The sequence below is a fragment of the Bombyx mandarina genome, chromosome 10 (assembly GCF_030267445.1).
Source record: "Bombyx mandarina strain Sakado chromosome 10, ASM3026744v2".
NCBI classification, from domain to species: Eukaryota; Metazoa; Arthropoda; class Insecta; order Lepidoptera; family Bombycidae; genus Bombyx; species Bombyx mandarina.
Window position 1 is genome coordinate 14,134,018 of NC_143217.1, and position 15,219 is coordinate 14,149,236.

General features: G+C 37.3%; 1 protein-coding gene across 12 annotated transcripts in view; it reads left to right on the top strand.

The window, feature by feature from the left end:
- The window catches only part of mmd (disintegrin and metalloproteinase domain-containing protein mind-meld), a 937,314-nt gene that overhangs the window by 390,036 nt on the left and 532,059 nt on the right, over positions 1-15,219 (top strand). For all 12 annotated transcript variants that reach the window (XR_016323709.1, XM_089730674.1, XM_089730671.1 and 9 more), the window contains one exon: positions 4,571-4,650. Coding sequence is in view for 11 of the 12 variants with exons in the window: in XM_089730674.1 (XP_089586800.1) it covers positions 4,571-4,650 (80 nt within the window). In the remaining variant the exon portion in view is untranslated. The remainder of the gene's footprint in view (positions 1-4,570; positions 4,651-15,219) is intronic.

Here is a 15,219-nt window from a genome sequence, read left to right on the forward strand (position 1 = left end):
AAATCTTAAAAGGTAGCGTCCATACGACCGAATCTACAGTAGGAAAGCTAATTGTACATAATAAATATTTCTTAATAAATATTCAAATAAATTTCTTTAACCTTCGCGGTCAAAATGAAATATAAATTATTTGTTAAAATGCGTCAATCTTTGAAATCGTGAGTCAACCCGTCAATACACCGAGACGAGGGTACCTAATTTAATAAACAATTAGCGAGGGGGGTTAATAAGTGCTTCGCTATTGATGTGGGACGATCGAAATTTGATAAAGTTGGCCCTATGTTAGATTCTGAAGTGATTGAATTAAAGTTTGAAGACGTAATGTCAGAATACGCTTGACGATCAGAATCATTAGGACGGTTTTTTGAATTATCTTTACAAAAATAGTAACGCTTAAGCTAGCTAAGGTAAATTTATTTCTTTCACCAACCGTTAGGTATTGGTACAATTGACAGTTAGGTTTTGACTTGAACAGGTTTCTTGCTTGTTTTACTTGCGTCAACGAAGAACCAGCTATCACAATTGGTGTTTGTTGCTGAACCGATATACATCACTGCTCAGCTTGATAAACAATGTCGAAGACAGTTACAAAAGGAATCACATCCTCATGAAAGTGGCTCCTTCAGAGGATGGTGGTATGGGCAAGCAGGGTTTTAATATGCCTTACCACTATTAATGAATGCCACCTATTTATGTTGTAAACTATTCATTCATGAGGAGTTTCATATGCCCCACCAATGTAATCAGCCAAGTTAATAAACTTTTAATAGTTAATAATAGTTTTAATAGTTAGTGATAAGTTAATAAAATTTGGGCTTCATTTTCATTACTCTACTCTACTCTCTCTTCCTCCTACTCTACCACTTCGTCATGGAAACACGTCATTGATAAACACGCGATAACTACATATCTATTTTTTTTAAACTGTTGCCTGATTGCAGTATTCGAATACCTGACGGCTTATTCGTATTTCTATAGAAAATTTCGAACTTATTTGGGTGATTTGAACATTATCATTGTCAATGTGAGTACACTGTGCATCACTATGAGCAACTGTCATTGCAAGCCTGTAATTAATAGCTACCAATTAATATTTTATGTTTGTTAATCGATTTGCACAATGTGAACACTAGGAACAAACATAGGCTTGCGTTGCCGGCGGCTCGAATTAAGAAAATAAGCAACTCTTTTAGGGGGCTGGGTGTACAGCTTTTCAACAAGATCCCACTAAACGTTCAACTACTACCTGTTCATAGATTTAAGAAAACTGTTAAGGAACGTTTGTGCAACAAGGCATATTATAAAGTTAAGGATTATTTACTAGATGGCACTACGTGGGAATGAGGCGCTCGCTCCTGGCCTTTTCATTTTTCATTATTATTATTATTTTTTTAGACTTGTTTTTTCTTTTATTGTGAATATTTCTATTTATTTAAAAAAAAGAAAATATTTGAGAAAAAACAAAAAGAAAAAAAAAAGCCCGCTGAGTTTGTTTCGCCGGTTCTTCTCAGGACTGTGGCTTTTTTTGGAACCGGTGGTAGAGTTAACATTGTTATTTGTATTTTGACATTCAACAAGTGTGTCATACTGACATCTAAGTTGAAATAAATGATTTTGAATTTGAATTTGAATTTGGTGCTATTTATTCTTCTCGGGTTTGACGGGTTCAATAAATAAACTTAGCCCAAACTGTTAGTTACTTGTCAAAAGAAAATGGTCAACGTACAAAATATATTTTTCCTTTATCATTGAATTCATTCAAATGGGTAAATCATGATTCAAGTCAACTCCAAAATATTGTAATCTTTAATGAACAATTAAGGAATATAGACATTATTGACAAGCACTGAACGATTGATTTTCTTTGTTCCGCTGACTCTTTAATACGACCTTGCGTCTCTGAGTTTTGGAATGAGTCGTTGCATTTTCTGTCCGAACGGGTCCTCGTCAGTGGACTGTAAGCTAATATGGTTCAATGGCCCGTCACATCTTGTTTTTCTTATAAATGAACCATTCTGTCACACCTTTATGAGCATTGATAGCGAGGGTGCGGTGTTTCGTTGCCTCATTGTGTTTTTGTTTTTTTATGGAAATGGAATAATGAAAAGGGATTTATTTCGGCTTTCGTCCGAGCAAGATGAAATCAAAGCATCATGAATAAATTATTGTATATTTATTCCATATTAACTGTGTATGGTACCTGAAGATGGGTACAGATTTTGAAACTCCTGTGAAATCTCCTGTGAAATCAGAAAACGTATGATGCAAATTAAAACATCCATTCCACATTCGACGATGTCAATGACGGTCATGTTCGTCTTTTAGCTGTGTAATAACATTGTTATTGAAATGAGTGATAGTTGCGTTTGATGGTTTGATGACTTATTAAATTAATGTTCAAAATACCTATTTGTATCTGCATAGATCCAGCGATATTTTTATCTCTGAAATGGGTATACGATCATTTGCTACTCTGGACCAAAAATATTAGATTTCAATTGAATTGAATTTTTAATACTAAAATCTTGTATTTAGGTCAGACATTGCCCATAACGGATAATTTCTTATAATACTTTTACACTGTGCTAACTGACAATATACCGTATGTATTTGTTTTCATTCAATTCATTTAAAAATATTATATTGTGTTCATTCGTATACATTATGTTAGGACGCGCATATTTAGAAACAGTTTAGCCTATATTATTATTATTAATAATATTATCTATACTTCTATACTAATATTATAAAGAGGAAAGATTTGTTTGTTTGTTTGTTTCGAATAGGCTCCGAAACTACTGGACCGATTTGAAAAATTATTTTTCCATTAGAAGCCGACATTGTCACTGATGAACATAGGCTACTTTTTTTTATTTTTATTTTTGGTTTCATGTGTGTTTTAATGTTTCCGAAGCGAAGCGAGGGCGGGTCGCTAGTTAATATTATAAAGAGGAAAGATTTGTTTGTTTGTTTGTATTGAATAGGCTCCGAAACACTGAAGCGATTTGAAAAATTCTTTGACTGTTTAGAAGCTACACTATCCCTGAGTGACATAGGCTATATTCTTTTTTTTTTAATTAGGGATCCTTACTAAGACTCCAATAATGTAACGCAATGTGTAAAAAATTTACCTAAAATATTCTTTACATCGCGTGCGCTGCGAAAACTTTTGATGATAGAGTAAAGTAATCTATACTAATATTATAAAGAGGAAAGATTTGTTTGTATTTAATAATTTTAAATTAACATCATACCTTGACAGCGTGACTAATGACTCGCGACATATTAGTTCCCACAGACCATCATAGAGAAGTTGCTCACAGAACTTTACCTCAATAACCAATTATATGTTTAAGATGTATGGAATCACGGGATATAAAATTTATCCAAGAAGTAATATTAATAATATTCGAGTTTTAGATTTATTTATATTATATTTTTCGTTTCACGAGTATCCATTTCCCTTGAATTGCCGTTTCGAAATTGAATATTTCACATCGTATTTGGCTGCGTGGAACATCAAAGCGATTTTTTTTTTGCACACGAAGAGAGAGATTTCGGCGCTCTGCGTGCTGGTAATCGTTTATATTATTGTTTATTTTTCTTAAAGCCTTCATTAATACGTTTTCTGTTCGAGAAGAAGAATCATGTATTTCTTGTGCTCTATATTTCTTCGGTTTTGTGGTTTAAGCACAACAAATTACGCCTTCAATTAACGTAATCATTTGCGAAAAGATAGTTAATAGGTTTTTATTTTATTTTTATTAGATAGGATCTGGATGAGATCAGTACACAGACGATTTAATTAAGTTCATGACATAAGTGCATGCCACCACTCGCCACTGAGAGTTTCAAACCGAAAGGCCTCACTGCTTTGTAGCAGATTTGACGATGGTATCTATCTGTGCCATAGACATAATTAGAATTACTTTGACACAACGTCAAAAATAATTCCAACATCAAAAAGTTCGCGGTCTCCACTCCAGAACACGTCTGTTCACGATTGACTTCCACGGTGAAGGAATAACATCGTGTAATAAAAAAGAAACCCGCAAAATTATAATTTGCGTAATTACTTACTGGTGGTAGGACCTCTTGTGAGTCCGCGCGGGTGGGTACCACCACCCTGCCTATTTCTGCCGTGAAGCAGTAATGCGTTTCGGTTTGAAGGGTGGGGCAGCCGTCGTTACTATACTTGAGACCTTAGAACTTGTATCTCAAGGTGGGTGGCGCATTTTACGTTGTGTATGTCTATGGGCTCCAGTAACCACTTAACATCAGGTGGGCTGTGAGCTCGTCCACCCATCTAAGCAATAAAAAAAAAAAAAAAAAAACGTCTACCCCAATGGTTATCGGTTCTGCGGCATATGTGACCAGCACACTGTCACTTTAGCTTTTCTCCATTAGGCCATTGAATATATTAGTTATACAGAACCTAATATTAACAGTACGTTGTCCAGAAAGAACAGGGTCACAAACTTCTGATCCATGAAAGACCTCATGAAATAAGATCATCATAACTTATTTAATTGGGATAAATTAAAGAAAGATTTCCGTTGCTTTGTTACAGACTGGAAAACATTTTCATCGGACGTCGCTTCTCATCAAGGCTTTCAACCACAAGTTCAGATTGGACCTCGAGCTTAATACGTAAGTACTCTATTTTTAATAGCATCAAATGCAACATCTTGATCACTTAGCCAAAACGCACGGAGGATGAGTAGAAAATGAAACGTCAAAATCAGCTGAAGGTGGCTAAAATTCTACTTTTTTTTAAGGAATTTTATGACCTGGTAACTGAGACCTTTAAGTCACATCTTATTTTAATTTATATTCATATTTTTATGAAAAATGATATTTAAGGAATGAAATGAAATAAAGATGATTAATTTGAGACATTGATCAACTGGGATGAAATGAAATGAAATGAGATGATATGGGATGAAATATAATCTCAGTAAAATGGTGGTCATTTACAGTTAATAAACCACCATTATGACACATTTAAACCCGAAGAAACACTAAATAGACAAAATAAAACAAATCACACAACTTCACTCCTCGCGTTCCCGCCAAATAGTCCCTAAAATTCTACTGATGGTGGATGGTTACAGAGTATGGTATAATTTAAACTGTCTGTTAGCGCTTTTGCCGTAACTGCGTGTCATCTATAATCTATATGTGTAATTAAAATATAATCTGTCTCTTAAAAAAAACATTTTTACGAGGGAATAATTCCCGCTTCTTTACCTACCTACTTCATTCAATTTAAACAAGTTTCTTCCTTCTTTACATATAGTCAGGTCATAAGTATTTTCACACAGTAAAAACTTTTTTTTTAGAATGCTGGCCACAAAAAAGTATATTGAGTTCGAATTTCGAATTGTTCATGAAAATAAAAATGTATACTTTTAGAATTTTATTCATTTTTAAATATGGAGTGGACGCTTAAAGAAGACCGTGTTGCAGTTATTGCGTTGCATTGTTGCGGTTACGCGCCAATTTAAATTTTTAACATACTGAAAAATTTGAATATAACCAAAAGATTCGTTTATCGTACCATCAAACGATACAATGAAGACTCTAGTATAGATGACAGGTCAAGAAGTGATCGCCCTCGGTCTGTTAGGACTCCAGCAGTGATAAAAGCTGTGAAGGCGCAAATTCAAAGAAATCCCAAACGTAAGCAGAAACTGTTGGCCCTTCAGATGGGGTTAAGCAGAACCACGGTGAAAAGGGTGTTAAATGAAGACTTAGGGCTTCGGGCATATCGAAGAAAAACAGGACATCGTTTGAATGCTCGTCTAATGGACCTGAGACTGAAGAGATGCCGCGCTTTGTTGAAGCGGTACGCGGGAAAAAAATATCGGGAAATTCTTTTTTCGGATGAAAAAATTTTTACCGTAGAAGAGAGCTACAACAAACAAAATGATAAGGTGTACGCACACAGTAGTGAAGAAGCGAGCAACCGTATTCCGCGTGTCCAACGAGGTCATTTTCCATCCTCGCTCATGGTATGGTTGGGAGTTTCTTATTGGGGCTTAACAGAGGTACATTTTTGTGAGAAAGGTGTAAAAACGAATGCAGTTGTGTATCAAAATACAGTCCTGACGAACCTTGTGGAACCTGTTTCTCATACCATGTTCAATAACAGGCACTGGGTATTCCAACAAGATTCGCCGCCAGCTCATAGAGCGAAGAGCACACAAGACTGGCTGGCGGCGCGTGAAATCGACTTCATCCGGCACGAAGACTGGCCCTCCTCCAGTCCAGATTTGAACCCGTTAGATTACAAGATATGGCAACACTTGAAGGAAAAGGCGTGCTCAAAGCCTCATCCCAATTTGGAGTAACTCAAGACATCCTTGATTAAGGCAGCCGCCGATATTGACATGGACCTCGTTCGTGCTGCGATAGACGACTGGCGGCGCAGATTGAAGGCCTGTATTCAAAATCACGGAGGTCATTTTGAATAAACTTTAATGTCATGAGAATCTATGTTTTGTTAAGTTCATTTTGGTATATGAATGGTTACATAATGAATAAACTTGTTCCAATTATTTTACATTAAACATGTGACAGAATTTATGACCTGACTAGGTACTTCTTTTAATTTATAATTAAAAATACAAAACTAAAGCAAAATACAAAATACACAAAATACAAAACAAAAAACAACGGGATTTTCATTGTGTCATCAGATACACAGTCCATGTTATAATCTTCAAATAGGAACGCTTACGAAAGATTTCAGTAATAATGCGAAGGCTATCATGACAAATAATTTTATTACTGGTGGTAGGACCTCTTGTGAGTCCGCGCGGGTGGGTACCACCACCCTGCCTATTTCTACCGTGAAGCAGTAATGCGTTTCGGTTTGAAGGGTGGGGTAGCCGTTGTAACTATACTTGAGACCTTAGAACTTATATCTCAATATGGATAGCGCATTTACGTTATGAATGTCTATGGGCTCCTAACACCAGGTGGGCTGTGAGTTCGTCCACCCATCCAAGTAATAAAAAAAAAGAATTTAAAAGTTAAAATTTCTGATTATTTCATAGGGCTGTGACTTCGCGATTGAAGCTTTGACCTTATGTCTGAAGGTGTATAGTAAAGTTTACGTCTCGTTTCCAAAACCATGAGTCGTGTAGTATCAGCTTGATAGCGAGCACGTTTATCTGTCTAGTGTAACCAAAATTTTATGATTTAAATCGTATTTTCGTTTTATTGCCCTTCGAAAAGCTCTTCTGCGCCAATGAACCTTGAAAAGTCAACGAACTTTAATATTAGAGAAATCTCGTTTGCAAAACTTTTTCACAAAAAAAAACCCCTAATCTTCAAATCGACCACAATCGTAGCCTTCGATCAGCCATCTCTCACCAACGTCAATGTTACATATATTTGCATCTCGCTTATATTTCTAAGGGAACCTCAACTATCGCTTTTTACCTTCATATCTTTCATTAGGGGGGGAATATCTCAGATTTTACTAGTGAATCCAGTTATGTTTGAGCTGAACATTTTCGATCAAAAGCATTTCTATGCAAATTGAAATTAGTATTTAATATCAACGAGTATAATAGAGAGGTAATTGTAAGCCATTGTACCCAAAGGTAGTCTGAGTATTAAATAATCAGGATTAAGGTAACTTATATTGCACCGTTTCTAAGGTACTCAATTAAACCGACCGACATAAGAGAGATCTTTAACAGATTTTTTGATAGCCGTACTCATTATTATTTGACAGGCCCTTACTACAATTTTCATAATTAATGAGTTCTCAATATTCAAAGTGTCTAGGAGAAGTTCTCGATCACGTGAGTGTGTATTGGTCGGGGCGAGTTATCGAGTTCTAATAGTAACACAAAAAAAAACAATTAGCGATAGGATACAAAGATTTCTGTTCCTAACACCCTAAGCGCAGTTTTCAATCTAACCGTAACCATGGTGCTTGCAACACGCCGAAATATTCAAATCTCATTGGCTACAAAAATCATGATAAGAATCCATTAAGTAGCCGCGAATGTTTAAAACGAGTCCAAGTCTTCACTGCATTATAACAGTGAAGGCGTGAAGCAGTAATGCGTTTCAGTTTGAAAGGTAATAGGAGGCGTTGTAACTATACTTGAGACCTTAGAACTTATATCTCAAGGTGGGTGGCGCATTTACGTTGTAGATATATATGGGCTCCAGTAACCACTTACCGTTACTTACCTTAACCGTGGCTATGGGGCTTTGTGTGTGGGGCTGTGAGCTCGTCCACCCATCTAAGCAAAAAAAAAACAGCATACGGACAGCTGAAAGAATAAAACAAAAGATTCCCCTCCAGAAAAATGTATATCTGGTTTAAAAATGTGACAAAAATAAATTTCAGGAAAAAAACAGTACAATAATTTACGTGAGACGTGCCGCAAAAGGACACGTAATAAACGTCAGAACACATTCGTTACAGCAAAAGTAATCGTGAGTCGTTTCAAAGCCAGCAGTGAGCACTGTAATCAAAAAGCTGAACTCGCGAGCGAACACAAGGGGCGTAAACAATAATGTGAATTTTGATGACTCTATTTCATAATGTTTTTTCATTAGACCCCAAGAAACACCAGCCAGCCAACCTCAACCTTACCTTCGGATATGAGGAGTGAGACAGTCATGATTGCTTAGATGGGTGGACGATCTCATAGCCCACCTGGTGCTAAGTGGCTACTGGAGCCCGTAGACACCCACAACGCAAAAGTGCCACCCACCTTGAGATATAAGTTCTAAAGTCTCAAGTATAGTTATAACGGCTGCCCCACCTTTCAAACCGAAACGCATTACTGCTTCACGGCAGAAATAGGCAAGGTGGTGGTACCCACCCACGCGGATTCACAAGACCAGTAATTACGCAAATTATAATTTTGCGGGTTTCATTTTTATTACACGATGTTATTCCTTCACCGTGGAAGTCAATCGTGAACATTTGTTGAGTACGTAATTCATTAGAAAAATTGGTACCCGCCTGGGATTAGAACACCGTTGCATCGCTCAACACGAATGCACCGGACGTCTTATCCCTTAGGCCACGACGACTTCACGAGGGTTTACGTTGTTATATCGTTGGACCGAGTTTAACTGGTATTAACTAGTATTAAGTGGTTACTTAATAACAGGTAAACTCGTTTCCACATCCAGCCCGATTAGAATAACAAAATTAAGAGCTGGATATTCTACCAACTATCAGCGATTTTATTCTACGACTCCGTGATGTCCAATCATAGTATCTATGTTTTCCGACGACTTACCAACGGGTCGAGAGTTTGTCGTCATGAAAACAAAAACAATGACCATGTTTTTCATTGATTACAAAAAAAACGATTGGCTCACAAAGAGCTGATGCGTTGCCGCTACATCCGCTACAAGCCGTTATGTTTGTTTGTGCGATGCCATTAATGAAGTTGTCGCAGAGTGGGCGAATGGCGCTGGGCGGAAGTGGGCGGGCGGATGGTGTAAGCCAGTAGCGAACGACCGATTGTGTAAAAAATATAATATGTGTGTATTACTGTTTCGCTCTTAGTACGGGTAGGCTAGTAAATCAATGTGTGATCATGCAATTTTTCAACAGAACGAAGATTTTATTTAATGTTTATATTTTAAGCTATTATTCAAGTGTTCCGGTCGTGTGACTTGTGGCAAGTGGCCTCTTTGACCTGTTTTTGTAGTTGTTTAAATTCTCCCTCATTTAATTTTACCATGTAACTTAACATAACTAGTAAACGTCCCAAAGATCGGTGCTATAGTATCCATAATTTCTAGTAATTGCCAGATAGGCTAATAAAAGTGACAATGCAATAGACATGCATGGCTTTGAAGTCGTCGTGGCCTAAAAGATAAGACGTCCGTTGCATTCGTGTTGAAGCGATGCACCGGTGTTCGAATCCCGCAGGCGGGTACCAATTTTTCTAATGAAATACGTACTCAACAAATGTTCACGATTGACTTCCACGGTGAAGGAATAACATCGTGTAATAAAAGTGAAACCCGCAAAATTATAATTTGCGTAATTACTGGTGGTAGGACCTGTTGTGAGTCCGCGCGGGTAGGTACCACCGCCCTGCCTATTTCTGCCGTGAAGCAGTAATGCGTTTCGGTTTGAAGGGTGGGGCAGCCGTTGTAACTATACTGAGACCTTACAACTTATATCTCAAGGTGGGTGGCGCATTTACGTTGTAGATGTCTATGGGCTCCAGTAACCACTTAACATCAGGTGGGCTGTGAGATCGTCCGCCCATCTAAGCAATAAAAAATTAAAAAAAAGACAGTGACAACGTTCCAACAGAATAAGGAATTAACATTATGTTGATATGTTAGGCTATTTATTATTCAAGTATATCGGACACGTGGCTTATCACCTGTGTCCTCTTTGAACCGCTGTTAAGATCTCTCTCCTGTTCTTCCGTAATATTTTTGTTGCTTAAATATTCCCTCATTTCACTTTACCAAGTAACTTGACATATTAAGTGAATATCTCAAAGATCGGTGCTATGGTGTCCGTAATCTCTAGTAATTGCGTAATCTCTAATCATGGCTGTAAACAGGTGAGATAAACTTTTGTCAGGCCGTAATATGTACGTTTTATTTAGAAAAATTGGTATCCACTCGCAGTATTTAGGATTTCGATATCACTTGGAAAATGCTTTTCAAATCCAACGGATCAAATCAATAAACTTCTCCTGACAAAATTTCTCTTGTATTGTAGGTACTAAAAATAACTTCAATGTACTTTCGATAACATATTATTATATCCACCATATCACGAATATATATTTCTATAAAGATATTGAATGACCGGATATCGAGTTTGGACCCGTGATAGAGTAGTCGAGGTAACTAAGTAAACAATGCTATTATTTATTGAATGAATGTCCAGATTTTTACAATATCTTCCTTAATTGCAATAAACATGGATAATACTTAGTTTCTTTATCAAAATCTTTGTATTGTATTTCGTATTCCAATTAGCTCTGAAATCTCATAGCTTCCACTCCATACTAACTGAACAGCGACAACGTCACAAACACAACCCTTGCAATTTAAACCACGAAACTGGAATGAAGGCTCGTTACTGTAACTGTGCCAATGGTCGAAGGCCTGACTGGAACACTGGAAACAGGACATCCGTGCCATTTACTGTTGAACTTCTCGGTGATGAGGTTACGTAAATATGAAAGGTTTCGTAACATCAGAAATAATTCCGACAAATTCTAGTGATACTTCTCTATCGTACTGTTACGCCGGTAAGAGTAACACCATCTATCGCCGAATAACAGAAACGAATATCAAAAGAACTAGTAAAATCGAAAACGCTCGAGAAGTACAACGCCATCTATTATCAAATATCGGAAACACACATCGAAACTGCTCGACCTGTCACGAATGTTCTCGCTAATTGTAGGGATGCCGTATCGACTATGACAGCGTTGCAGAGATGACATGAAGTTAGTTAGTAATCGGTTCTACTCGAAGCGAAACAGCGAACGGATCACCTGAAGCGAAGCGGTAAGAAGTAAAATGCGAATTGTAAAGTGTTCGTTGAGTGTTTTAAGTGTTACATAAATAGAGTACCTATTAATTTGGACTTCGGTGAAAGCTTTATTTATCCCGAACCCCATCGTATAGTAATACGTTCAAACTGCCAGTATCCTCTGTAATTTTGATAACGTACTCCATTTCTCCTAGTGTTTCCAGTTTGACGGGAAGGGGGTAGTATTTTTTTTTTGTCTACTAAATGGGTGAATAAGCTCACAAGCCTACTAGTGCTGAATGTTAATCATAGACATCTCCATGTTAATTACAAATCCCCACCCCGAAGCTACAGATCGAATTCTCATCTCAATTTCATCCTATAAAGACATCTCGCTCTATACACCTACGTCTCATTTGTGTCATACAATACGCTCTACAACCACTAATTACGCCAACTCGTTTATCTACTGTACTTTTCATTCGTATTTTACACATACAGACACCAGGTCTTAAATTCCGTTTCATTCATCATACACTTAAATTTTATTTAGGATACAATCATTATTGTTAGAAGTTAATTTTTAATTAAATTTCATGGAAGAGTACACACACAAATTTTAAATAATTTATGTAACAGATTGTCTGCTCCACGGAGCATAGTAGTTTTGAACGAGTCGTAAGTAATCCCATGGCGATAATGGTATATTTCTGTACGTGACTTAGCCTACAGTAAACTGCCAGACTGTGTCGTGACCCTCAACGGAATTCAAATGCGATATATATAATTTTATGAGATTAAGAACTGCTAGCAGCGATTCAATGGTGAAAATTATAGTTTTCGTAGGCAGCGGCTTGGCTCTGCCCCTGGCATTGCTGTTGTCCATGGGCGACGGTAACCACTCACCATCAGCTGGGCCGTATGCTCGTCTGCCTACAAGGGCAATAAAAAAATTTGTTATAAATACATAACTATATCTTTTATTGCAAAAAATTGATAAACTCACGGCCCATTTTATGTTAAGTGGTTACCTGAGACCTTCGATATCCTAATAGTTGTTTTATGAACAATTGAATCATTTAAAAAAAAAAAAACAAAATACTTCAAGTTTGTCAATATCTTGTCAAGTATATGCTGCGTGATGCTCAAACAACTAAATACGCTCTCTTAATTGTAAAAGGTATTTGTTATTGCCTTTATGTACAGAATGTACAGATGTTTTTGTTGATTTTTTGCAAGCTTTACCGACTGTTTCCTCTTCTTCCACTTTCCTAGCCAATAATATTTGAAACATACATATTTTTGTACGAACCTCAGTTACCAATCAAAAGGTCAATATTTCCCCTATGGATTATCCCATAACAAAAACCTATTTGATTTAGCCAATTCTATAAATTTTACTTGCTCTGCTCGTATTGGAAAATTGAAAATACGAATTTCGATTGAGCGTTCAATAATTCATGTCCGTGTAATGACTCGGCAGACGGAGACCGAACAAATCGATTATGTAATAATCAGAAAATTATGATCCATTATGATAGCCGTGATCAGTTACTATATGAATTTATAACTATTTATTCGAATAAATTTCCAATAATCCACTTATGCGTTCTAGCAAGATAATTACATCCGATTAGGTGTGCAATCTGGCAAGATAATGACATCCGATAATTACGTTCGCTCTGGAATCCTTTGACCATTAGCTGTGGAGCCAAAGATGATGATGACGTGTTTGTGATATTTAAAAAACACATTATAAGGAGCCGCAGATTTTTTTTTAAATTGTTTAATTTTTTTATTATTTACTGCCAATATAGATGATTGAGCTTACCCTCCTCCTCGCATCGTTTCTTCACTCCTGAGGGTCGTGACCATTATACTTCGACATGATTTTACTCCTTGTAATGTTCCACCAGCGCCTCCGATCATTGGCCGCATGAAGGGCGTCGTGGAATGGAATCTCTAGTGTTGTGCGGATTTGGTCGAACCATCTTGTCGGACTGCGCCCGCGCGGTCTCTTTCCCTCGAGCTTACGACCCACCTTGTGTTAAATGGTTACCAGAGCCTATAGACGTGAATGATGCCATCCTAATTGAGAAATGAAGTTGAAGTTCTGGAGGTTGTACTCTATGAGGACTATCATACCCTTCAAACCGCAATGCATCTCTATCTCGCAACAGGAATAGGCAGAGTGGTTGTACCTACTCGTGAGGGCTTTATCTAAATCTCCGGAACGTTGCAATTTGGACGACGTTTCCAAAATTCAAACTTTTATCAACACTTTAAAACATAATTCTTACCACATACCATCCGGCACACAAACTGATTCCCGCTCATGTTCCATCACGAACGTTATGCTATGTGCTTTTTCAAACGAGGTTTTGAAGGTCCAACACGGTTGCCACCGGCATTTCATATTCCTATAAACGGCAGTAAAGTTTTTTCACTTCTTCTTCTTACCCTATGTGGGATAGGCACAGCATGTACTCGCTTACCATGCCGGCCTATCATACGTCATCTGTGCACTCACACCCTTCCCTCGCATATTCTCTTTCACACAGTAAATCCAAGTCTTTTTAGGACACCCTCTCCTCAAATTACCGTAGTAAAGAATTTTGTATAGCTAAGTATTCCTCTGGCAAGGCTCACATAAAATTAAAAATAATTCGTGCACTGTTAGAAGTTTGTAATCACTAAAAATATCTTAAAAATAAACTTAGAATGTCGTCATTGATACCAATAACTCGTACATTCCAAGACTCCTTCAAATAAAGCCTTGAAGTAGGTCTCGTCCACAAATTCGTTTCTCTGCCGTCGTTTCGAGCTTATATATTGTTTCCTGGGTACGCGTGTGAATTATGTGCGAAGGGCCGGATGAGGTGTTCTACAAACGACGTTCGAATGATTAGATTAAATATGATTTTGGAAGTTAATGTTAAGAAGGTTCAGATTAACAAGATGTTTAAAACCAATTACATGTAATGCTATATTTCTGACACTTGATAAATGGTTCATTTTAAGAAGAATACGTGACGTTTTTGTACCGCATGGATAGAGAAAAACTTGGCAAACTATGAGTATATACGAGAGAGGTGTAGATGCAGAGATGACGTACAAAAGGCCTGAATGGAAAAAGAGGAGATGATGCACCAACCCCACAGTCGTCGTGGCCTAAAAGATAAGACGTCCGGTGCATTCGTGTTGAGCGATGCACCGGTGTTCGAATCTCAGGCGAGTACCAATTTTTCTAATGAAATACGTACTCGACAAATGTTCACGATTGAATTCCACGGTGAAGGAATAACATCGTGTAATAAAAATGAAACCCGCAAAATTATAATTTGCGTAATTACTGATGTGAAAACCACCACCCTGCCTATTTCTGCCGTGAAGCAATAATGCGCTTCGGTTTGAAGGCTGGGGCAGCCGCTGTAATTTACTTGAGACCTTAGAACTGATATTTCAAGGTGGGTGGCGTATTTACGTTGTGGATGTCTATGGGCTCCAGTAACCACTTAACACCAGGTGGGCTGTGAGCTGGTCCACCCATCTAAACAATAAAAAAAAAACATATAACATAAAGGCAAGAGGAAATACATGACAAACAGAGGAAGCTCACTGTCGTGGCTACTTTTGCCCATAGACATAATGAAGATGCTACCGCTCATCTTAAAACTCATATGAAATCGAATTCTCAATTATGTTTCAAACAGTATGAA